We start from the raw sequence: 25,251 nt of genomic DNA, 5'->3' as shown, positions 1-25,251 counted from the left end.
ATTGTAAAATTTTTGTGCGATGTGTTATTATCGGTTATTGACCTGTAGTAACCTTTGATTGCGAAATCGTTGTTATGTAACGTATTTCCAGAACAATCTATAACATTTCGTTGACATGCGAAACTAGAATGTTCTGTTGTTTTTTACAATTGTCAATTTATAACATTTTGTTTCCGTGAGAAACTAGAATGTTCTGTTGTTTTTCACATTTGCCAGATGCTGTTTGTTATGATGTAGCATTACGTCACCTTCTCGAAGTTACTAGACCAAACAACCTGCTATAAATAGTGGTGTAATTTGCATTATCTTTATTATGAGATTTTTTATGAGAGATCATTTTTGTAGTAGTGGCAGTTGGTAATAGACGCAAAGATTATTGTTGATCGAGTGTTGAAGTTATTGAATACGAGTAAAGCAAAGTTGATGCTAATATAATTTCTGATTGAAATTAGAATCGTATGAGAAGCTGTGAGTGGATCATGTTAAACTCGATTAATAGTTGTGAGCGTTGGAACCTATTGCTGTTCACTGTTACTATTACTTTGATTAGTTGCTGGAAGTGCTGAACCATTCGTTAAAGTCCTTCAATAATTTTCATTATTATTTCACTAGTAGAATTATCCGACGATTTGATTGACTGCTTTTCGGTTATAACCCATTAAACTACGTCATTGAACCTTTCCGAGTCTCTTTCCTGGTAAGAGATAGAAAGAAATTGTGACAGGCTGCGATCACCAAGCGCTGAGCTCAATGCATAGGATCCAATACGCATATTAATGTAAAGTACAGAGTTTTATATGTCTATGTCACTTCATGTTAATAAATGATAATAAGCCCAAAAAGATAAAATAGATTTTTAAAACTCTCTTCAAATCAATAAACTCTATATCCAGGTTAGTGACGTAAAAATTATCTCAACGATTGTATCGAGTTTCATCATCGTGGTCGTCTCTATCTTGCCTCCTATTGTAGGTTTTGTCTTCTTTAATGGCGACGTATTAGAATTGATGTGGATGTCAGATGTAACATTGACAGCCCATCATTCTATGGTAAAATTAACGTGAGCAGAAGTCACATTGTATAGAGCTGGAATAGGCAACTTGCACCTCGCGGACGAACAAGATGTTTTTTAAGTTTTTGTGAAATCTTTCTTCTTTTTCCAGCCATTTTTCCCCAAATATAGTTCTTTATTTTGAATCCTTTGTTTGCTCAATTATCTGTTTAAACACAATGACATTCTATGCACTTCTCACTAACTTTTATTTGAGCATTCACATGTCTGTTTAATGGTGTACGGAGAAAGTTGTCATAGGAATCAGTTTGGAAAAAAAGTTTTTCCTCAGGCTAAGTGAAAGTACGCTAACCTACTTTTACACAGCAGAAACAAAAGTAGGTCTGTGATAGGTCACGAAAGGTAGTTCTGTAATGGTACCGTACTGATCATCAAGGCTCCAAGATGTCAAGTCAGCCTCACCAACATTACGATTTTTGGTTTAAAATTTGTAAATATATTGGTTTAGTGGGAAGCGCAATGTATTCCACGGATGCAATTTGCTGTCAACAAATATCGCACGCGGTGTTTGGTTGGTCTTTACTGTGGAGTACGAAAATAATATTTTCATGAGACTTGCAATGAAATTTCATCTAATGTTCATAGCAAGAGGGTAGTTTGAATACTTGTTGTAGAGGTTAACTTTTAGTCTGCTAGAGAAAAAATTATGTCTAATATAACCAGTCCACGTGTTGAAAATGTTGCTTACCCCTGTCATAGAGGGCGACCTAGTTGATTTAAACTTTTGTTTATCTTTTTTTAGGAAAAACTTCTTTCCATCCCTGATTTTCCTCTGCTAAATACCTTCTTTTATAGAAGTAATAAGCATAATCTATAATATAGATTAGTAATATCTGGTTTTTTCTCGTGGTCTATTTTTATTTTTGAAAAACCTTGTGCCATCCCTCATTTTCCTCTTTCAGGAAATCTTTTCTAGATAAGTGCCTCTACCCAGTGATCAATTTCGAGTAATATGGGTAGTACCAAGTTTAAGTCATAAGTAGATTAGACAACCGGAAACAGACATTGCTGTCGGCTGCAGCGTGGGTCAGGTGTACGTCGGAAGGCGTGCACCGATGCATAGCGCTCAAGTCCGCTTTCCGCAATGCAGGATAAAGATATGAAAAAAAAATAGCAAGCATAATCTGCATATACTCACACGCAGTGTTGAATAAATGAATGAATAATGAAACAGTTACTTTCTGGTAACGAGGTGTCCACTTAACTCAGTGAGTTTTTCGTTCCTGCCTACTTCCAGAAAATCATCAAGATTCTTTTGTTTCTTATTATTAAGTAATTCAAAACAAGAGGATTTTAACTACCGTATTCTTTAATTCCAGCGTTTATACATAACAAAATTTGTTCGCATTGTTTATTATAAAATTTGTATTATTTTTGGCAATAATTATGAAAATGATTAAATCTATTTATTTAAGTTTCTGTTATTTATTTAATCTAATTATTTTGAACAAAATTACAATTGAAGAGAATCATTGTTTATACATGAACAGATTCGATCTTTACTGTTGGTGGAACAGAAAATGGTCACACTGGTTTGACTTCGTGTGTAAGTTACAACTTTGTTGAAGACAAATGGTACAACAGCGTTGATATGAATGAAGGTCGTTGTGCTCATGCTTTGTCTTCCACTGGAGGTTTGAACTTTGTTAAAAGATTAAATAAGTGTAATCAATGTGTTGTGATGAAGTAATTCAAAGATGGTGTCAACACTGTTATACAGTAAAACTCATTCATCAAATTAATAAGTAAACATTACGATCTTACAGTAATTCATTACATTATAATTTCATTGGTTTCACTAACAATTTTTTATTCTGTTGATTCATGGTGGGATTGATCAATCTCATTCAATCGAATGTTTTCCAAGTGTAATTATTGCACAGTTAGTTGGTTGTTGTTTCGCCCCAACCATTACTGCACAATGCTCAAGTCCTTTTGTCGTTTAACCTTTTGCCTCGACATAATTACGTTCAAGAAGATAGATCAGTTATACAGTAGTTCAAAAAAACAAGAAAACGTAATTATCATCGTCATCAATTTTCGCCAAATAATCCTTTTTATTTCGTTCTTAGAAGCAAATTATACTGCTTAACAAGTTTAAATGGACTTTGCAGAAATTAGGTTTAAGAGATAATTTTAAAATCTTGATATTAAAAAATTATGTCCGATGTTTTCTATGCGTTTGAAACCATACGCACAAGAATCTCTGAATGCTAAACGCTCCAAAAATTAACATGCTTTGAATGATTTATAGCCATTTCATTAAACATTAAATCATCATCATCATCATCATCATTTTCAGCCTGTGAGAGCCCACTGCAGATCGTAAGCTTTACCCTTTTCATGCCAATTTATATGATTATGTAATAGTTGGTACCAATTGAATGAATTGCATTGTTTGTCAATGTCGTCCCTCCATCTCACTTTTGGTTTTCCTTTCTTTCTTTTGGTTTCTCGTGGTGTCCATGTTGTTAATTTTTTGACCATCTATTGTCCTGATATCCATGCTTTTGCTTACCACTATTAAATTAAACATGTTCAAAATTGAGAATGCTCTGCGATAGGCTACGAAACGCTACGAGCCTGAAGTTTACCTGAATGATGTGCCGAAGTAAATTGGAAAATCTTCTTTCAATAACATCTTGAAACAGATCCCGCACATCACTTGCTGTTTGCTGAACCTTGACGGCTTCTCGGTAAGATCTAAGCTTTTGCCATCCGTGTTGTCGGAGGATTCTTTCGTTTTTTAGTTATCTACTGACTAATTGAAGACTATCCTATCTGTCGTTGGGCAGAGCTATGCTGTTCTTACAACTTGCCTATTACCTTGCCTTGTCCACGCCCAGTGACTACCTACTGTTCTTCTAGAAGCGAACTCTTAAATATAGCGGCCTTTCTCATCTGTGTTTCTGATTCTGAACATCTGGTCGGAAACTAGGCTATTTTCTTGATGTAAAAAACTTGCGTAATAAGTATCCCACTGTAGACGTCAATTTATTGTGTGCTTCTGCGATTATTTTCTCCTGTATCAATCACCTGCTCTAAGTTATATTACAGAAAGGAAATCTCAATTTGTTTTCGTCATCATGCACTGGCTACATAAGTCCATCATTGTCAAATCTTTCAAAGGATGGCATCTTGCTTGGTGCGAGACAAATTTCCTGCAGATGTCCAGACTTCCCAGCCAGCAAACTTGTTTATACATGTCATACATTGTGACTCAACGTCTGCAGACGTTGAATCAATGTAAAAACGTCGGGTTTTGCTAGCTGCGTTGTGTGCTTTTGTGAATGCAAGTGCAAAATTGCCCATTACGTAATCACGGAAACCCTTTTAGTGGAAGGGAGTCGAGTTGCAACCGTGTTTATCTGTCTACTATTCTTTATTCACATTGCAAAACATGTCTCCAATCTTGGAACAACAAGTGCATAAGTCAGACATAAATACAAACTTGCATAGACGTTGACAACTAAAAGTAGCTTACTTCGGTTATTTTATCTATTCTATAAAAGAAACCCGTTGTGTCAAATAGCACGAAACGTGTGTGGCGAAATGTGTGATGCTAGGCGTTAGAACTTCGATCAAAGCATTTTCGCGCAGCGTTCAAAATGTTCTGAAAGAGAACTTCTTTCCATAAAAATAGCGGCTTTTTTCATCTGTATTTTTGAACGACTGGTCGGAAACTAGGCTGTTTTCTACGTGTGAAAAACTTTCGTAACAGGTATCCAACAGTCATTTAAAAGAGCAATATTGTTAATTGGCTCAAACGGCAAAATACAAACTGGCATAGACGTTGACAACTAAAAGTAGCCTAGGTTATTTCATCTATAGAAGAAACCCGTTGTGTCGAATAGCACGAAACGTGTGTGGCGAAATGTTTGATGCCAAGCGTTAGAACTTCGATCAAAGCATTCTCCCGCAGTGTTCAAAATGGCAGCGCGGACGCCTTGGGAATTTCTCGCGTGAAGCGTCGCTTTTAGGCCTTGCCTTGAAGTACCTGGCGCAAGAAAATTTACGTAAGTCGGCACTCTTATGATTGCATCACGTGATGCCCCCCCCGATTGTTTCTCGACCTGACGACGTTTAGTCCTCTCTCAGTTTTTTTCCGTAAGGCACGGCGTTTGTCGAATAGTAACGGCGCGTGTCGAGCGACGTCGTTGCCGAAAAAGGCAAAAATCGCAGCTCTGTGCACCAACTTACTTTGCAACAAATGTTGGTTCTGTTCTTATTTGATTTTTTTTTCAATAAAATTAAAATAATTTGTGAGCTAAGCATTCCAAGCAAATTGTGAATATTCTGCAAAATTCATGTCTTAAAATAATATCGCATGCAGCAATTGTTATTTCAAAATTTTGCATCGAATTATTTGAGCTTATCAGGGCTGTGTGGATTCGAAATATGTGTGATATATCGGGAGTCGGAATCGGTGGAAAAAGCACGATTCCGACTCTGGCTTGATATAAAACGAGGAACAATAGCACGTTTGTTGCTTGTGTTATTTTTGTGTCACTGATTGTTACAGTTTTCTGTTTAAGTTCATTTCTTTGTCTCAATGATTGTTCTTTCGACTTAGTGGGAAGTACAATTGCTTATGTTTGCTCGAAATGACGTTTATTTACAATAAAAACGAAATTTTTGGCAATTTAATTTGAAACAAAATCAAGACAAAATCTTTTGCGTCAAATTAAAGTAAGTGAAGTATTTTTGAAATGTTTTCGCGTGTTGCACTTTTATGCTTAAATATATGTAGCCACTCTCTTACAAGTTTTATACACCTTTTGTATAAAATTAAATAACGATTTATGGTAGTTAAATGACGAAATACCAAAAACATCATTAAACCAATCACTCTAAAAATTTAGCTTTGAATTTGAAAAAGTGCCAGTTTTGTACGTTATATTGGACTTAGTCGGACAGTTAGAAATTGAGAATTTGTATATTTTCGTTCGACTACACACCTTCGATTATACAGTTCGACTACACTGTTTGATTTTCATCACATCGATTTTTATGCAAAAATAACTCAATCCTAGATTGACTCGAACTATTTTTGCTGTTTTATGTATGTAATGATGTTCGCCAGGTTTCATCCTGGGAACGGCGACATTCGCATCCAGATGCTGTCACTGATAGTTGCCGAGTTTGACATTTTTGCTAGATTGCCATATTTGTGTCGTCATGAAATATGACGCCATACTACTTTTGAAACAGTAGCCTATAAGGATGTGTTACAAATGCTTTATTACTTATTTGTGTATGTACAATCACACTTGTTGCTTATCAAAAGATGTTGAAGTTAGTATTTACAATACTGTCGTAATAGCATAACAATGTTTTACATAACTTTCAACAAAACTAAATTGTTTGTTGCACTTTATTTCGATTTATATTTATGTTAAAGAAGAGAAAATATTTTTTCAAATTTAAGAACTTTTGGAAAGTAAATATTTAATGTCCAATTTCTGAGTTCACGAAATGAACGGATGTAGTTGCTGGTGTGCAGCATTCCTGTAGTCGTCGCACCTTCCATCATTATTATCATTGATACAGTCGCAACAATCACTTTGTGTTGTATTTTTTTATTTAAGCATTGATTTATACAGAAATCTGGGGATGAAATTGGAATATTGTTATAAACAAACCATCAATCTCCAACAGGGTTGATATACGCTATCGGTGGTTTGAACAGAGTGTGGTTGAACACAGTGGAATGCATGGATCCACGAGAAGGTCGGTGGAGAGGAATTCCGTCGATGAAAGTTAAAAGATGTGGCTTCCCTGCAGTTGTTTTGAACGATCAAGTCTATGCAATAGGTAGGATCGGTTGTAGTATTATGATATCAACGTTTGTTGCCATGTTTATATTGATCTGTTTGTAACAACTAGAACTAGGACATCTAGAATGTGAAGTTTTTCTGATCAGCTCAATATAAATAATAGAAAATACGCAACTAAGTTCCAGTCGAGCATGAGAAAATCTTTCAAAGTTGATAAATAAAAAAGTTAATGTAAAATTGAAAAATATTTAACGAGCATTTTTCTCAATTTTTGAGATTTAACTTTATTAACCATTTCGTTGGCGTGATATCTGGATCGTTTGTTTATACAGGCTTGCGTTCCATGACAAGCGAAATAATTATCAAAAGGATTGAAACAAACCAAATCCGGTACTCACAATTAGAGATGTAAATGCAAAAAAAACGAACCGTTTTTTTTTAAAAAAAACGTGTTTTTTTTCAAAAAAAACTTGAGCCAAAAAAAACACTCGTTTTTTGTTTTTTTTTGTTTTTTTTTCATATTTTTCTGGAAAAGTTGCAATTTTTTTGCAATTTACAGCTTAGTTTCATTATAGTGCTCTTGAAAAACATTAAATTACTAAAAATAGTTTTATTGGTGTGCTGAAATTCCTAAGTGTTTGTGTTTGGCAGCATATGTTCTTGCATAGTCCTATGAGGACTTATGTTGTTTCGCTTTCTTCTTCATTCTCTGGCATGTTTGTGGCAGTAGACCTGACAAACATTAAATCAATGAAATTTGATACATGACATAATGTAGATGAGTTAATTTTTTTTCCTTTTATGGAAGTTAGCCTATGATGTTAGTATACTGTGGTACTGGTTATTCTTGTACACACTCAATGGGTTGACAAAATTTTGACAAAACAAGGTGGCAGTATTCAGTACACACATTTACCTTGTTTGTGGACGTGGTAATTTACTAATGCAAGCTATTGCCAATAGCTTGTTTAAACATGTTTTGTAACTGATAGCTTGCCAACGATGTATATGCTTTTTAAATGTTGAAACAGAAGTATTCTTTTTGTGTGTTGTAAGATCTTGGACACTTCGTCATTGATGCTTCTTGCAGATTATTTGTGACATATAATGCAAGAGACCTTATCACTGATATTTTTAGCTGTCAAAAGTTAGTGCATTTGTCAGAAAAGGTTTAGGTTAATGTTCCTTTCAAATGCCCACCACCCATGTTGACTATTGCTAGTAACTACCATTCTACCAACCTTGAATGCAGAAATTTTTCCTTTAAAGTGGAGTTTTTCAGCACTGCTCAGTGCTCAGTGTTCACATAGTGAGTAAATGCTTTATAATGCTTTTCCTGACAAGAATAAAGTTTTACCCATATTCCCACAATGCAGGATAAAGATACAAAACAAACATCAAAGATGAAAACTTATTTTATTTCAGAACTAGGCCTACTGTTTTTTGAGATTAAAAGAAATTGACCTCTTGTCGTTACGCACCAATAAAACCATGATGCAAACTTTAATTTTTTTTATTGGGCAGAGGAAAGATTGACAAAAAGTTAGGCAAAAACAAAAAAAAGTGCTAAAGTCTCAAAGTTCTGCAAACTAGTTCAAATTGGATGGATTAAGTGCAACCAATACCCATACTTCTTTTAAACATGTCTATGACAACACAATGGTGTGATTAAGGGAAAACAAACATGACTATGACGTTACAAAGGATTATTGAATCTCTTCAGGGAAAATAAAAAAACATCAAAACGTTTCCATCTTTCACTACATTTAAATGTGATTTGGGCTAAAAGTTGGGACTTTAGCACTACACTGCTTTTGCCAAACTTGTCATCAATCTTTCTTCTACCCAATTATTTTTTTTTTTAATTTACGCACCATGGTTTTATTGGTGCGTAACGACAAGAGGTTAATTTCTTTTTATCTCAAAAAGTAGTAGCCAAAACTTGTTTTAATATTCATAAACAGATAGCCCACCCCATAAAACATGGGGGTAGAGCTAAAACTTATGTAAATATGTTGAGCGGTTCTTGAGATATGGCCGTTTTTCTATTGCTCCTTATCTATAAAGCCACTTAGTGTCTAAGGTTATTTCACTTATAACTCGAGAACCGCTTGTGTGATTTTCATCACGTTTGCACCAAATGCACATCAACTGGAACAATCTCTTGACGTTGTACTGGTAATGGTGTGGTGTGCTGGTGAAAAGTGCCTTTGTGAAGTAGAGAAACAGGACCCTGACCACCTGGTCCTAACGTAATATGCCCATTAACCAAAATCCCAGGTGGCTTCGATACTGTACACAAGTGTGGTACTGCATTTAACAACTGGCTGAACCAAATTACAGACAATACTTGAGATGTGCCAACCATAGGAGTCCTCTGATAGGACACTGTGTTACTATTTGAGACGATGAGAAACCTTTATGGCTCGTGTGTTGAGACTTGAGAGACATATTGTCTCATTTGAAAGATGTTATACGAGTTATGAGACTATTTTTTTGTTGAAAGAGACGCTATTGCAATGAGTTTACCCTAATTGCTGCATATTGTGACATTTAATAAAAAAATAGGTAAAAAAAACAAAAAAAACAAAAAAAAACGAATAAAAAACAAAAAAAAACGATAAAAAACAAAAAAACGAGCTCGTTTTTTTTAAAAACAAAAAAAAACGTTTTTTTACATCTCTACTCACAATCCTTCTTCGTGGCGTTCAGAACAGCGCAGTTTGGAGCAAGTTGACACACGATTACGTCACAAGGCCAGTCCAGCGATTTGAGTGTGGCGTGTGCAGCGCTTTGAGAAGCTATGTGAACAAAGGATGACAAGGCATAGATTGGCGACACCCTACGTCTAATCAGGCACGATAACAACTGTAACTTGACTCAGTGCTACTCAACCACTGGGTTGCGACCTATATGTGGATGGTCCTTGAATGTCAATGGTCAAACTAACATTGCTCAATTTGGCAGAAATCTCACAAAGTCCCAAAAATTCGAAACTTTGCAAGTTTTGCTGTTTAGTTTTGCAAAAATTTTAACAAGTTCTATTGATCACGAGCAACCTGCTGCATTGCATTAACTTTTCCTCTGCTTTGAAAAGTTTTGAAACGAACCATTGCCAGTATGAGGACTGTCATTGTGACGTCACTACACGGTACGTGGCCTTCCATGTTTCGTTAGTTTTTGATTAGGCTGCAACTGTTAAGTATTTTCTTATAAACCTGCTTGACACAAAAAGTCGTGAACAGCTAAATATCAGTTTTTTTGCTTCAAACTTCCCATTTAGTGATTTACATTGAGGCACCTAATGACAGAGGAGATATTGCCAAATCATTATTTGAAAAAAAAATTCCTTGAATTTATAAAGAATTGGTGGTAACTTCAATAAGAACATGCAGTAATGCTTTAAAAATAAAATCTGACATTAAATTCCAGTAGCCAACTTAAATTTTCAACTTAAAGCAACGGAAATATTCGCTTTGTCGTTTCCAAGTACACAGGAAATTGTTGTGCGTCCACCATTATGAACAGCTCGAAGCTTCTAAGATCACTTTCTACATTTACGAGTGTATCTGATTTTTTCATTTCCAACTGGATAAATACTTAAAAAATGTTTCGGTCCAAAAATAAAACATCGACTTTCATCACCAATACATGATTTGCTAGAATGTTCCTATCATCGAAAACGTTCCCAGCATAATCGATCTTGCCACGTTTTGAATATTCATCTGGTTTGTAAGCTTCACTTCGGGAAACGGAATGTTGGCAAATTGAAGTTGCTTCGAGTTTTCATCTTGGAGGCTGTTTGACAAGTTGTTTATTTATCAACAGTGGAATAACTTCAGCAGAATTCTGCAGATTGTAACAAATCAATACAACAAGTGAACCAGACTTCAGCAGCATACTCTGTTGTACGTTTTGGCTGCACACAAATGTATGCAGCAAAAACGTTTATATTTCTGTCAAAACAGTGTCTTTGTGGAAAACCTTAAAGATTTCAGAAAGAAGTGATGAACGGAATCAGAGAGACTCATGTAATTTAGTATTTCAAAAACAAAGTTTAGATCAGCATCTTTTATTTTATATTCTGCTACGCGTGATAAGCCATCAAATCTGACCATTTAATGCAGCTGTTCTTTCTCAACAACCTGATTTGAAACTATTTTCTGTGGAATTTTTATTCCATTTTTTTCACCGAGTCAAACTGTAAAAATCTGACTGCAAAACATGTTTGTGGAATCCGACGAAACTTAATGGCATAGCATTCCTTAGCATCATCATTTAGTTTTTTCATGACTTTGGTATCAGTCTTTGAATTGCAAATATCATCGACATTGCTAATAATAATATGTTGATTTTTTGAAAACCACTTGTGGTCACTGTCATCTTGCATTACAAAATGATGAAGAGTCACTTATTTTATCCTCTGTTTCAGCTTCAAGTTGTTCAGTTGTTCATTTATGATGATAACATGAGCAATGAGCATTTTTGCTCGAAGAACCACAACAAAACAATGTAGAAAACTAGTTTTTAATGGCCTGACAGTCTTCTGATGTAAAACTGAGATGACTGACGACAGAAAGAAATGTTATATTTATGTTAAAATAAAACGAAAGAAAATTGAAAATGCGGTACCAAATAATCGTTGTCACACAATAATAAATAACCAAAATAAGGCAATAAATGTAATCACGGTGCATGATATCGAAGGTGCTGAAGCAAAAAAGTGAATTGATATTTAGCGCAATCTGCATAAACACAAAATTCAGGTAAAACACGCTCGCGGCATCCCCAGCTGAACAAATCTCAACCCTGGGTGTCATTATAACGCAGATTCAAGATGATTGCAATATCTCACCACTTGTGATTTCTAAATGTTTCCATTGCATGACGTCACTTATTGAGCCTTTGCATAAAATGTAGTAATGTGTTTTTTTTTAATTGATATTTTTGCTTATTTTACTACAAACTGCTATGAATGTTCATTGTTCATTTTTGTGAGATGAAGCAAAATTTTGCCATTTTTGCAACTCATTCGAAATCGTTCACTCAATAGCCAATGCAGATGCTATGAAAGTTTGTTCATCATCTTGGCTGGTACACTTTGCATCCATTTAGTCTCACTTGAGTTGATTATTTGGTGTAAACCTTGCAGTATAACAAGTCTGCACTGCTTCAACGAGGCAGCTGAGGTTACCAGAATATTTATACAATTCGTGAATATTAACTTGGAAACCTTGTTCCAACAGGAGGATATTGCGGTGGCCACCTATCTTCAGTTGAACAATTCGATCCACGGAAGCAAGCATGGTCCGATGTTGCTGATATGAACGTTGCAAGATGTTATCACGGTTCATGCGTCATAGACGGGATGGTGTATGTCGCTGGAGGGTGAGTGGTTGTTTGTGAACGTCATCAATACATGAATATGTTGAATTAATGGAGTCTACCAACCTGTGAATAGAATCATACGAGATGCTAATAACTTAATATGAGATCATTAGAATTTATTGAAACATAGTTTGGTTGAATCTGTCCATCGCTTATGTAAAATTTCAAGTTTTAGTCCATTTTGTTCTTGGTATTTCAAATTTGCGATATTCAACTTTTGCAAACGACGGAGTTGATTTGACTGAATTAATGCAATCAGTTTTGAACAATGTTTTGTCTTTTAATGTTACTGCTTCGTGTTGTAATTTTTATTCGATCATAATTTACAGAGGAACCGACGCAATTGAAACTTATGATGCAGTGAAGAATACGTGGGAAGTAGTTGGAAATGTTGAAGAAATTAAAGACACACAAATTATTGTAGCGATATAGTTGTCATTCACTGGTCGCGTCATCACATCGATGACTTTTCAATGTTTTGTTTTGTTGCATTTTAAAATTCAAAATCTTTTACTTTTCTTTATATAAAAGCAGATTTGTTTGTCTCGTTTTATGTTTGTCGCATTTTTTTGTGTTTAAAACAGCAAACAGTTTATTTTGTATTTTATTTTGTTGTTAAATCATCGTTTCAAAACGATAAAAGAGCGTAGGCTAATATGTGGAAATTAAACTAGTTTTTCAGAGAATCCCTTTTTTCAGTTTTCAGAGCTGTGAACAAAGAACGATGTTTTTTTTTGTGTTTTCAACGTTGTTTTATATCAATGCAGAGTAAGCCAGAAGTAGTCGTCATTTTCATTGATCTCATCTCGTACTGTTTTGTTGTTAACCTCTGACCAGCCCTGGCGAAGAGAGAACATGCAAGCGATATTCTGTTCTAACATGCTCAACCAACTCGTATTAGCTCAAAGTCTCCCGAGACATTAAGTGACATATTATTTGATTGGTCTGTGCAAGGGTTGTAACCAAAACTTTGATCGAATTGTCATTGCTTAGTATTTCAATCCCATTTCCATCATTTTACTAAGCTTAGCTAGAATGCCTCTGAAAACTAATTCATAATTTACGTAATTTCTTTGCTGTGCTGCATTTTGTTGTGTTATGTTTCTCAAAACACTTGAATCCAGGGAGAGATTGCAGCAAAACAGCTCGATTTGAACTCTAATGTTTGTCGTTCATAGCTTCATAGCTCTATAGCTCTATATATAATAAATAGCGCTAAACTTCTACTCAAAATCTAAATATCTATTGATAGTTGCGGATAGGTTGCTTACCCACTGTTAAGATAAGGAAACACTGCATGATAAGATCCATCTCATAAAGCTTTGCTAAGATAATTTGGTTGGCTCAAACTTGAGCATTAGAGTGGTCACCTTGACGCATAGCTATCTCAGCGCTATATCAGCAATATGCTGCAAAATAATGTTCGCCTGCTTAAATCCGTAGCGCTCGCTGCAAATCAAATTGAATTGTTCTTTCCTTGATTCCCTTATAGAAGTGTACGTAATAATCGAAATTTGTAATTGATATTTCTGCTCTTTTCTTCAATGATATAACTCCATGTCCTCATCAGAATAATCAAAGTTTCAAAAATAACAATCAAGTCACTATTACACTTTTAATTTGGCTTATTTGCTTTTTGCTTGGTGATTAACTTTAGGATGAGTGTTTTATGTAAACCTTGCAATAAAACAAGTCTGTATTAAATATAGACTAAGGGCCAACTAAGGTTACCAGAATATTTGTATGATTCTTGGATATCAACTATTTTATATCAACTATTCAACTAGTTTATATTTCGGGTAACCTATAGTGCTCTTGAGGTTTGACCGGTGAAGAATTTCTGCACAAGGCTGAGTTCACTCAATGTGGTCAACTTTAAAAGCATAACCTGGGTATCTAGTGTCTTTCAATTACTCAGCAACCATTTCTAGAGATTGCAATGGTAGCCTCTGAAGACTTGGTCCATTGATGTTTACGGCCAACAGCGTAAAAACAAGTGGTAGCTTTGATCATAGCGTGGTGCTATAAAAATATTTTGCGAAAATCCACGTAAACTTATTGCAAATGTATTTACTAGCCTACCTTGTTCTTGAGCAATTGTATTGACTGATATGCGATCGTTTGACCCGACAAATTGCACTTTGCCGCACAATCAAATTTACGTCACTGGTTTGGAGAGCTTCGGACAAAACCGTCAACTGCCAAGCACAATTCTTAAAAAAAACAAGGTTTCAAAAAACTGCTTGGTAGTCGTTTTGATAAAATACTTGTGAACGTGGCCGGTCTGTTGCTTTGGATTTATTTTGTTGTGGTAGGGTTTTTGAAGTAGGCTATTATGAATAATACTGGAAAACTATGCTACAGCTCGAGCTGTTCAAAACAAACACATTTTGAAAATTTTGTTTTGACTCAAATTCCTTGTTTTGTCTTCGTTTCAAAATATTTTTCTTAGCGAAAAATTTGTATAGTATTTGTTACTTGAAGTGTAAGCTTGTTGAACTATAGTTACCTGCAAGTTAGGTTATTTCATCTACTCAATGAAAGTTTTACAACGAGATCCAGAATGTAACTTTGCAGTCTTCATATATTACCCGAATGAAGCTTAGACTCTGGTCTCTGGAGCAGTGGTTTTCAATCTTTGTGTAGGCCTACTGTTCCTCCCTTACAGAAGTCTACATTATCATCGGCCCCAAGAAACCCATAAACACGTTGCAAATTTATTACAAATATATTAAACAACCCAAACAGTCACTTAACTGAGTAGATCCGCACCCGATCTGGACCAGATAAAGCGGTTGTTTGGGAAGAACACGAGTCACAGCAAATGGTCTTTCTTGAACGAGATGGATGAGTTTGGTAATTTTCAATGAGTTTTTCAATATTGGGAAACATTTTGGTCAAGCATAATCGTAAATCGCACTGTTTGCTGGTGGATGATCGCAATAACGTCAAACCTGAAAACACTTCTGTCCAAATAAGACATCGGAAATGAAAAATTCAAATAATGGTCTTACCTCGTTTCATATGGGCGGCATGGTATTCAACAAGTTTCGTGATCATTCTAACTTTTTGAAAATGCGCTGTCCCTCGCTTGTCGCCCTTTCTTGGTTTTCTCCCCTCTATTGTATATTTTTACAGCAAAGCCCAAGAGGGCAATGGGATCCAAAGTGTAAAATGCTTTGTTTGGTTATGATCTAAAGTTCTTTATTTTGTGTGACGTGTTACTTTGGAAAGTGAATGAAAATGTGTCATACTTTTGAACGTGGCATCACAAGTTTGTGTGGCCGTATAAAAGTTCTCCACTGTTTCCTAATACATAAAAAATGCAGTGTAAATGTTGCCAGTTGCAGCTGTCACATCACAGTAACTTCAAGTTGTCAAGTTAACACCACAGTAGTCTTCAGTTGAACGATTCGATCCACGGAAGCAAGCATGGTCCGATGTTGCTGATATGAACGTTGCAAGAAGGTTACACGGTTCATGCGTCATAGACGGGATGGTGTATGTCGCTGGAGGGTGAGTGGTTGTTTGTGGACGTCATCAATGCATAGAAAGCATGAATAAGTTGAATTAATGGAGTCTACAACCTGTGAATAGAAACATACGAGATTCTAATAACTTAATATGAGATTATTACAATTTATTGAAACATAGTTTGGTTGAATCTGTCCATCGCTGATGTAGAATTTTAAGTTTTAGTCCATTTTGTTTTTAATATTTCAAATATGCAATATTCAACTGTTCCAAATGAAAGAGTTGATTTGACTGAATTAATTCAATTATTATCAATTTTGAACACTGTTTTGTCTTTTAATATTATAGTTTCGTGTTCTAATTTTTTTATTCCATCACGATTTACAAATATTCCGACGCAATAGAAACTTATGATGCAGCGAAGAATACGTGGGAAGTAGTTGGAAATGTTGAAGCTTTCAAGGAAGAACTATTCATTGTAGCGATATAGTTGTCATTAACTGGTTGCGTCATCACATCGATGACTTTTCAATGTTTTGTTTTGTTGCATTTTAAAATTCAAAATCTTTTACTTTCCTTTTTATAAAGGCAGATTTGTTTGTCTCGTTTTATGTTTGTCGCATTTTCTTGTGTTAAAAACAGCAAACAACTTATTTTGTACTTTATTTTGTTGTTGAATCATCGTTTCAAAACGATAAAAGAGCGTAGGCTAATATGTGGAAATGAAACTAATTTTTCAGAAAATCCTCTTTTTTTTCAGTTTTCAGCGCTGTCAACAAAGAACGATGTTCTTTTGTGTTTTCAACGTTGTTTTATATCAATGCAGAGTAAGCCAGAAGTAGTCGTCATTTTCGTTGATTTCATCAGGCATTGTTTTGTTGTTAACCTCTGACCAGCCCTGGCGGTGAGATAAGCTCTGGTGGCTATTTTCTGTTCTTACATGCTCAATCAGCTGGTGAAAGTTCAAGGTCTCCATAGACAATAAGTGACATATTATTCGATTGGCCTGTGCAAGTGATATAACTTAAATTTTGATTGAATTGTCATTGTTTAGTATTTGCATCCCATTTCCAGTGTTTTATTAAACGAATTATTTTACTGTTTTAGTTAGAGTGCCCCTGAAAACTAGTTTGTAGATGACGTAATATCTTCGCTGTGTTGCATGACATTGTGTTATATTTCTCAAAATAAATGAATCCACGCAGAGATTACCACAAAACAGTTCGATGTAAAATACAATGTTTGTCGTTCATTGCTCTGTGATAAATGGCCCGAAGCTTTTACCCAAAATCTAAAATATCTAATGATACTTGTAGATAGGTTGCTTACCCACCGTTAAGATAAGGAAACACTGCATGAAAAGATACATTTCATAAAGCTTTGCTAAGATGACTGGTTGGCTCAAACTGGGCTCTAGAGTGGTCACCTTGGCGCATAGCTATCGCAGCGCTATATCAGCAATATGCTGCAGGATAATGTTCGCCTGCTTAAATCCGCAGTGTTCGCTGCAATCAAATTGAATTGTTTTTTCATTCATGCGCTTATTGAAATCCCTGATTGAAATATTGGTCATAATCGAAATTTGTGACTGATATTTCTGCTCTTCTTTCGTTCAATGATATAATTCCATCATCAACGCATCAGAATAACCAAAGTTTCGAAAATAACAATCAAGTCACAATTACACTTTTAATTTGGCTTCTTTGCTTTTTGTTTGTTGATTAACTTTAGGATGAGTGTTTGATGTAAACCTTGCAATAAAACAAGTCTGCATTGAATATAAGAGCCAATTAAGGTTACCAGAATATTTGTATGATTCCCGGATAGCAACTTGAAAATCCTTTCCACCAGTAGGAGAACTCCGGTGAAAAAGTTGTCATCAGTTGAACGTTTCGATCCACGAAGCAAACATGGTTGGCAACCATGTTTAACATCAGTAATACTGATACGAAAGAAGGAACTGTAACAGGGGTGTTTTCCTTGCAGTTTATTTGAAGGATTATGTTAAAACTTAGTTATATTGTGGCTGGCAATATGTGAAATTAAACGTATTAAGAAATGTAAACCATGACAAAAAGTGAAATCTAATTTTACGACGTGATAAGTTGCAAATGCCAATGGACTACAACAAATGTATGGTACTCCGAGTTGCTAGAGATGAACGTGTACACGCGTAAGGTAGGCTGCACACGACACGCGTATGCGTTGAAGGTTTATATTTCGAGTAAGCTGGTGCTCTTGAGGTTTAACGGGTGAAGAGTTTCTGCACAGGGTTTAGTTCACTCAATGTGGTGAACTTTAGAGGCTTAACCTGAGTACTGTCTTTCAATGGCTCAGCATTCAGCAACCATTTCTAGACTGCAATGATAGTGTAGCTCCTGCGGATTTTCTTATTTTCCTTGCGTCTTATTGCCGTTGTGAAACCTGGAGGCCTTATTGATCCCTACAGTTTTGCTACAAGAATTTGTGTCGTTTATTAGGAATTTGAAACACTAGCTAGAATTTGTGCGTTTCTTTAAGAATTTGTCTCGTTTATTAGGAATTTGGAACGCTAACTAATATTTTGAGCGCATTCTTGCAATCGATAGTTTGATACATATACACGTGGTTTTACGTCTTTTTAGCGTTGTGCATCTGCCGCATGCCACATTGTGCTTAGGTGCATTGCTTGAAGCATTCCAGTTACACTGGGTTTCTCTCAAACCAACGCTTATAGCGTTAAATTAGAACCAGTATTGTTTTTCCCAGTCTTTGGGTGGTGCATTCTTTTCAGTCAGTTCACTACGGATTCTTTTCTTGAAAGTCATAGTACCAGTTCAGTTGTTGTGGTGGTGGTGGTGTCGGCTGCATTGCCGAGTGGTGAGAGCCCTGGAACGACGTTCGAAAGGGCGACGGTTCGACACCGCCCACGAGCATGTGGCTGTGTCTTTGGTACGACACTTGGCAGTGGTTCTTAACCTTTAATAACCTGCCGAACCCTTGCGCTAATCTGCAAGCTTTCGTTGAACCCCAAATTTTCGCTTAATCACAAAACAAAAATCTACCACATTTAATAGTAATACATTACTGTATTAATGAGACTTCTGTTGTTGTTTTTCTGAGACCAATAATGAGACTCGAGACTTTGTCTGGAAAACAGCAATTCTCATGTAATTTTCGCATGCAGGCCGGTTTCGTTTTTTTGCCCAACATCCACCAGAATAGAAAACGCATGATCGCATAAATAAGTGGTTACGAATGGCACGAGAACTTCAAGGGCAACTTATGTAATTTGAGGATAATTTTGCTTTATTTTGTTGGCAACAAAAGGTTTGAAGATTTGTTGGGTTGAAGTTTCCTTTTTTGCACCTTGTCGCTTTCTTAAAGCTCGACAATTTCATCCAAGTATGGAACTGTTTATATCTGCTGTTGAAGTATCATAAACAAACGGTTGACGTATCCATGCTGGATATTGCGTTTGTTCAGGAAGGTCGTTTTGAAATGGATTTTGCAACTTCTGCAAATGCTCAGTAAATACTGGTTTAAGCCTCTGAACTTCTGCAACTTCGCCATTAATTGCTTCATCGGAACTCATTACTATCTCGTCCAGACGTGGAAAGTTAGCAAACTTGTTATTTTCCAATCGCTGCCACCATAACTGCAATTTCATCTGAAAAGCTCTCATTTGCTCTTCAGCTTCTCTTACGTTTTTACCACCTCCTTGCATTTGGTAATGCAGCTGATTGAGGTGTCAGCCAAATAAGGCAAAGCAAGGATAAAACGTGTCCTCAAAGTGTTTCGAATGCCGATGGTTGCGACTTTTCAAGAACTCCAATTACGCAAAGCAAAAACCCGATTCATCACTTCCCCCTCGATAACCATCGTAGGTCAGTGTGATTCAAAAATATTCGCTGATATGTCATTCAGTAGGCAGTGTGTTTATGTTGAGGACGTTCGCGCCGAACCCCTGAAACAGCTTCGTCGAACCCCAGGGGTTCGATCGAACCCTGGTTAAGAACCACTGCTTTAAAGCATGCCTAAAGGTGGTCACAAAGATTGGCTTCTTTGCCTTCCCGTCCACTTAAAGGTAATTTATACAATATTATACCAATTACACTAACATCACAATGGAATGAGGAAAAATCCGTTTGAAAGAAGAGGTTAGTATCATATTCTTTTTTATTTGAAGATTAAGGATCTGTAATAATCTTTTTACATTTTTACAAGCTTATTGGCTCCAACAACATCACCTACTTGAGCAGACAAAGAAGTATGCTTTCTACTAACTGCTTTAACTTTTTTCCAAAAGCTTTTCTTGGTGCAGTCATTTTGAAGGTTAGTAGCTAGAAAATCTGCCTTATGTCTCTCCCAGCTACACTTGCAGGAGCGAAATGTAGATTTAAATAGAGCACTGGACTTTTTCATCTTTACATGTAGGCTACTTCACCTTTAAATAGTTTACCGTGATAAACCCAGCGGAGAAAGGCAGCCTAGCTTCTGAATGCAGATGCTTGACTTGGTTATTCCACCCCGGAACTTGAGAGTGTGGAGTGCATCAATCTAATTCAGACACACAAGAATTTTTTACAGTGGCCTTAAATGCCTCATGAACAGAAGAGACTACATTATCAATAGCAGCCAAATGGGACTTGTCTCTACATGAAGAGTTTTTGCATTCCATAACATCAGCTGGTAAGGATATTTTCTCGAATTATCTCTCGGCCTCGCCTTTTTAAAAGTCAACTATACCAAGTTTACATATTTACCAGCAGCTGACCAAATTCTCAGATTTTTTTGTTGCTTTTTGCAAGAGAATTGTAATTACATAATAGTTGTTCAAACCCTGTCTTGAACACCCTTGTCTATATTAAAGCATGCATAGGGCTACCCAGGGCCGGATATACCAATAGGCTAGACAGGCTAAAGCCTAGGGCCTCAACGTTCTGAGGCCTCGAAATTCGGTTTCGAAGTTGTAATTCTTTTAAAAACTTGACGAGTTTAAACCATACCTAAAGTATCTATAGGCTATGGGTAGAGTTGTAACTCACAAAGTAAGCTTACCTATCAAGCTTTTCAGAGTAAAAATTCTATACACAATTGATTTGACAGACTTTCTAAGCGAAATTAGAGATAAGTTTGATCAGTAAGCAAAAGCAACCTTGCCGAATATTAACTACAGAGCTGTCACTAGGAGACAAAGAATTGCACCTGACGCTTTAAGTGAACTCTCCTTCAAAGGAAAGATTTGAATTAAATTCCATTATCCCTATGCTTGACGCGCTTGAAGCCAATTTAAGAAGAAGAGCTAAGGTGTACAGTGACATTGCAGAAATGTTCCTCTTTCTTACTCATCTAAAAGCAACTAAGGTAGAAATTGTACGAGGCGTAGAACTTTTAAAGGAAGCGTATCCGGAAGATGTTGACCCGAAACTTACTGATGAACTTCTACATTTTCATTTGTGCGTGAAACAAACACAAAACCAAGGGCTTACCGGTACAGAAGAGCAATCTATTTCCTTGTCTCATGGAGACCTTTATGAAATTATATGCAAGGAAAAAATTAACACTGCCTTTCCTAACGTGGAAGCAATAGTAAGACTGTTTCTAAGCTTAATGGTCAGGTCACTAACCGATAGCTCAATTGGTTAGCGCGTCACTTCTGGAACGAAGTAGCTTCAAGATCAAGCGGCGCTGGTTCGACTCTCGGGGTATGCGCTTGAGCAACGCACGTTAAGGACTTCTCTCCATTCAGCGGCACCTAGTGAATGGAATAATTTCCCGGCAACAAGACTTCAACAATCGGAAACTTCACTCTGTCAATCTCGGTGATCGGGCCTGCGTCAGTGATTCAAAGCCTCTACAAGTATGCGAAACTGCCAGGATTAAGCTCTGCAAGAAGCTTTCCCAGTCGAGGGATAAAGATTCAATCAATCAAACTGCTCAAGAGAGAGATCTTTCTCAAGGCTCAAAAGCATCAAAAATAAATTGAGATCGACAATGTCTCAAGAAAGGTCCGCACTGAGCATTCTGTGCATTGAGAGTGACAAACTTAAACAGATAAATTTTGATGAACATTTTTCAAGAAAAATGGATAGTCCTCCGAAGACATTAAGAAATGCTCAAATGTCCTCTGTGTTAGTTTGAGTTTTATTGCTTAAATTTTCAACAGGATTTTATTGTTGTGCAAATTTTCGACGATGGCTTGTATGTTCTTTCCAAAACAATTTTCTGCACCAATGTAGGCTAATATTCAAAAATAATTCAAAAAGTTGGCGTAGCCTATGTTGCTGATCCGTTGTTGTAAACAATCAGACGTCTAACTGTATTGTAACATATCAAACACCATTGTTTCGCGGTTATCGGAAATTTGTGACTTTGAATTTGGAATTTTATAAGGAAATTTGCGACGAAATAAGAAATTTGAAAAATCACAAAATAAGTGGGCTGTGTAGGCTAAATCACGAGGAAATAGCCTACATTAAAAAATGTGACCTACAAACAGAAAAATGCAAAAAAGTTTATCGTATTTATAATTTACGGCCCTCTACGTACTTTTATAAAAAAATAATCTTTTTACTCAGACTTTATTAAATTGATTCAACGCTTGTAGACGTTATGATTACCAACTTAAGAGTTTGGCTCGTTGGTCAGGTGAAGAAAGTAGGAAAAAATGTCCAAAAGTGCACCATGCATAACATAGCTTACGGTGGGCTACTGCAAAAAGAAATCGTGGCATAGATACTTTCAGTTTATGCAAATGTAAATAGAACGCATTTTATGTACGATTCTCGTTTCAGCCTCAATGGTGCATGGAAACAAACAGCTTTATAGTTACCTCAGTCCGTTTTCAGAATCTTAACTTAACTATTGAGTAGCATACAATTTCAATCATATTTCATGCCAACAATTTTGTAATTTCTTAAGGCATTGCTACCTGGAGGTGGTGCCTGATTTGTCACATTTTGTAAATTTTGCCATCGTTGCTGTCTGACTTAAATTTTCTTAAAATCAGATATTTTCACTTTTTGCTGACTTGTAATAATATAAAAGCTTTTTGTTGCCTTGAGGAAGCAATCAAAAATGAGAAAAACTATATTAAAAAACGTTTAAGCATACTGTTAAAAAGTCCTTGTAAGCAAGTCCTGTTACCAGCCTGACTGAAATCTTATAGGCTAAATTGTCTTCGTTTTTCCAACCCTTGTGATGTTGAAACTCATTGTGTCACTTGTGAAAGAGAGCAAAAGATGTTAAAATATGATTTTTAAAAATTTCACTCAGACAGTAACCAAAAGTTGGAAAATCTGGAAACGTGTTGCAGAATGTAGGCTAACAAATCAGGCGGTATAAGAGGGCTGCAAACAGGCATGAAGGAACCTCGTGGGCCTGGGCCCACCTACTTTATTTTCTGGGTGGGCCTGGCCCACCCACTTTTGAAAACCAAATTTCTTTTAAAAGGTAGCGAAAACGGCAAATCAGAGAGGGAGTTCCAAAAAAAGTCTTCACTCATTTGATACACACTAGTTTGATTATCTTTGATGGCTCAATGATGACATCAAATCTTTAAACTTTTCTGTTGAGCCCACTATTGATGGGCGACAGGTGTGGGTGTGGTTGCGTGAGATTGGTGGAGCAATCTATCAATCAATATAATTTTTCTTTATGGTCTTTATGGTTAAAACAATGATATCATTACACATGCAAGCAGGCTACTGCATAATGCTACAGATTATTACTCCGATGTGGTATTATAACTGTGTGTGTATTGTTGCCTTTTTATTTGTGTGTAGCCTACAATGTACATCGCCATATTTTGTACAGCGCCATAGAGCAATTTTGTGATTTATTTTGGACAAATCGGGCCAAAAATGGAAAATTTTCGCTTGTTGGCACGAAAGGCAATCATGAAAACACAATGTATAAACGATTCAAGTATTAGGAATGCAAAAATATTATTGGGGGTCTGGGGGGGCTTCGCCCCCCGGAAGTTGGATTGACTTTGACTGCTGCGCCTTTGGGCCCACCTACTTTGTAAATGGTTCCTCAATTTCTGGCTGCAAAATATTCATAGGCCAAATCTGGCATACAAATTTATCTTCTTTTTTTTGCTGTAATTTTTGCTGCATACGCTTAAAATTATCCAAAAGATGTAAAAGATTGTCTAAACGTAAAATTCTACCGAAATTTTACTTGCTTGGGAAACGTGTCCTCTTTTTGGGCTATAAAAATATGGTAGGCCTAAGCATGCGTTGCTTTCTTTTTTCTGTTTTGAAGATTCTTTGTTTATTTATTATCCCACGAGTGTTCACTGCCACCCATTGGAATAGAAATAGAAATATGAAGATTCAGAGTTAAAATAAAGAAAAAAAAGCTCCACTTCAAATTCTTGAAGAGAACACGTGAAGTTAGTCGAGCGTAAAGAACAAATTTATGAAGATCTCAAAAGGGCAAGCAAACAGATTTTTAAAAAAGCTGTTTAAACGATCACAAAAATCTAGATAAAAAGAAAAAAGTTGCTTTGATTGATTGAATGAATCTTCAGTTGAATGGGTGCTCAGTGAACACCTTAAATATACGCCACTGGTGAGAATGAAATCACTTCAACAGTGAAGGCTTTCTTTAAAGGATTATTTTCGAAATTTAACAGAAGCGGGCGGGGTTGCAATTGCTGTTGAATGCTGTGCAATTAAAGTCGATTGATTGGGGAAGAAGAGGATATAGTTTTTGCCTACTTGCCAGCAAGATCGTTGCTCAATCCTCAGAAGGTCACAATGACAAGATTAACGCAGACAATTGAAATCCGTTTGGGAAGAAGAAAAGATGTGATGAAGCTTTGAATGAAAAAACAGTGTGTCTACAGTAGCCTAGAGTCGAGCACGGAGTGAAACCGGAATTTGTCCGATTATTAGAAAAATGGAGTGGATTCGGACTTTCATCTTTCATAAAAACTTTGGAGTGTATTTGGAGTTTGGTTCAGCAACTTTGCATTTTGGTTAAATCAATTAAGTCACGAAGGCCAATGGTTCTGTTCACTACGTAAGGATAACTAATGTTTACCAAGTAGGCTATGCACCACTAAATATATTTACGTGCTACTAAAGTTGACAAAGAAATTTGCAACGTCTGAGCTACTTCTTGTTGTGCACATTGGCTATAGCAACGGGAGCAAACTGCATTTCGCTGATATATTTTTGTGGCTCTTCTAGAGGAATAGTAGGCCTAATATCTCAAATTTAGAAAGTGTTATCTCATAACTCAAAAGTTTACATCAGACACAGCTCAAACGATTTTAAGTTTCCAAAACAAAATCAAAGTTTTTTAAAGAGACATAGACTAATGTTGAGAACATTCTGTCATTTTCGTAGTGTTTGTTGATGTTGTTTCAGTTAAGTTATTTTACATAAAGCTTACAATATTTACCTATTTTACTGACACTACCCATTATGCAGCTCGCAGGTGTTTGTAGTTTTCTGCAAGTAACTGTTTCATTGAACAAGTTTGCCCACCCCTGGTCTATATTATCATGTTGACTCAGACTTTCAATTTGGAGGAGCAAATTTGGAG

The 25,251-nt window shown here is 36.1% G+C and overlaps 1 protein-coding gene across 1 annotated transcript; it reads left to right on the top strand.

The window, feature by feature from the left end:
• The first annotated feature begins 2,635 nt into the window (after window positions 1-2,635).
• LOC145774822 (uncharacterized) lies at window positions 2,636-13,913 on the top strand. The gene is made up of 4 exons (XM_082586140.1): window positions 2,636-2,706; window positions 6,731-6,886; window positions 12,096-12,237; window positions 12,567-13,913. Exons 1-4 carry the CDS (start codon window positions 2,664-2,666, stop codon window positions 12,667-12,669), a joined length of 444 nt encoding a protein of 147 aa, XP_082442266.1. The 5' UTR covers window positions 2,636-2,663; the 3' UTR covers window positions 12,670-13,913.
• The last annotated feature ends 11,338 nt before the right edge of the window (window positions 13,914-25,251 follow it).

Source organism: Aplidium turbinatum, chromosome 7 (genome assembly GCF_918807975.1).
Source record: "Aplidium turbinatum chromosome 7, kaAplTurb1.1, whole genome shotgun sequence".
NCBI classification, from domain to species: domain Eukaryota; kingdom Metazoa; phylum Chordata; class Ascidiacea; order Aplousobranchia; family Polyclinidae; genus Aplidium; species Aplidium turbinatum.
Note: the sequence above shows the minus strand (reverse complement) of the source record. Positions and strands in the feature narration are given on the sequence as shown.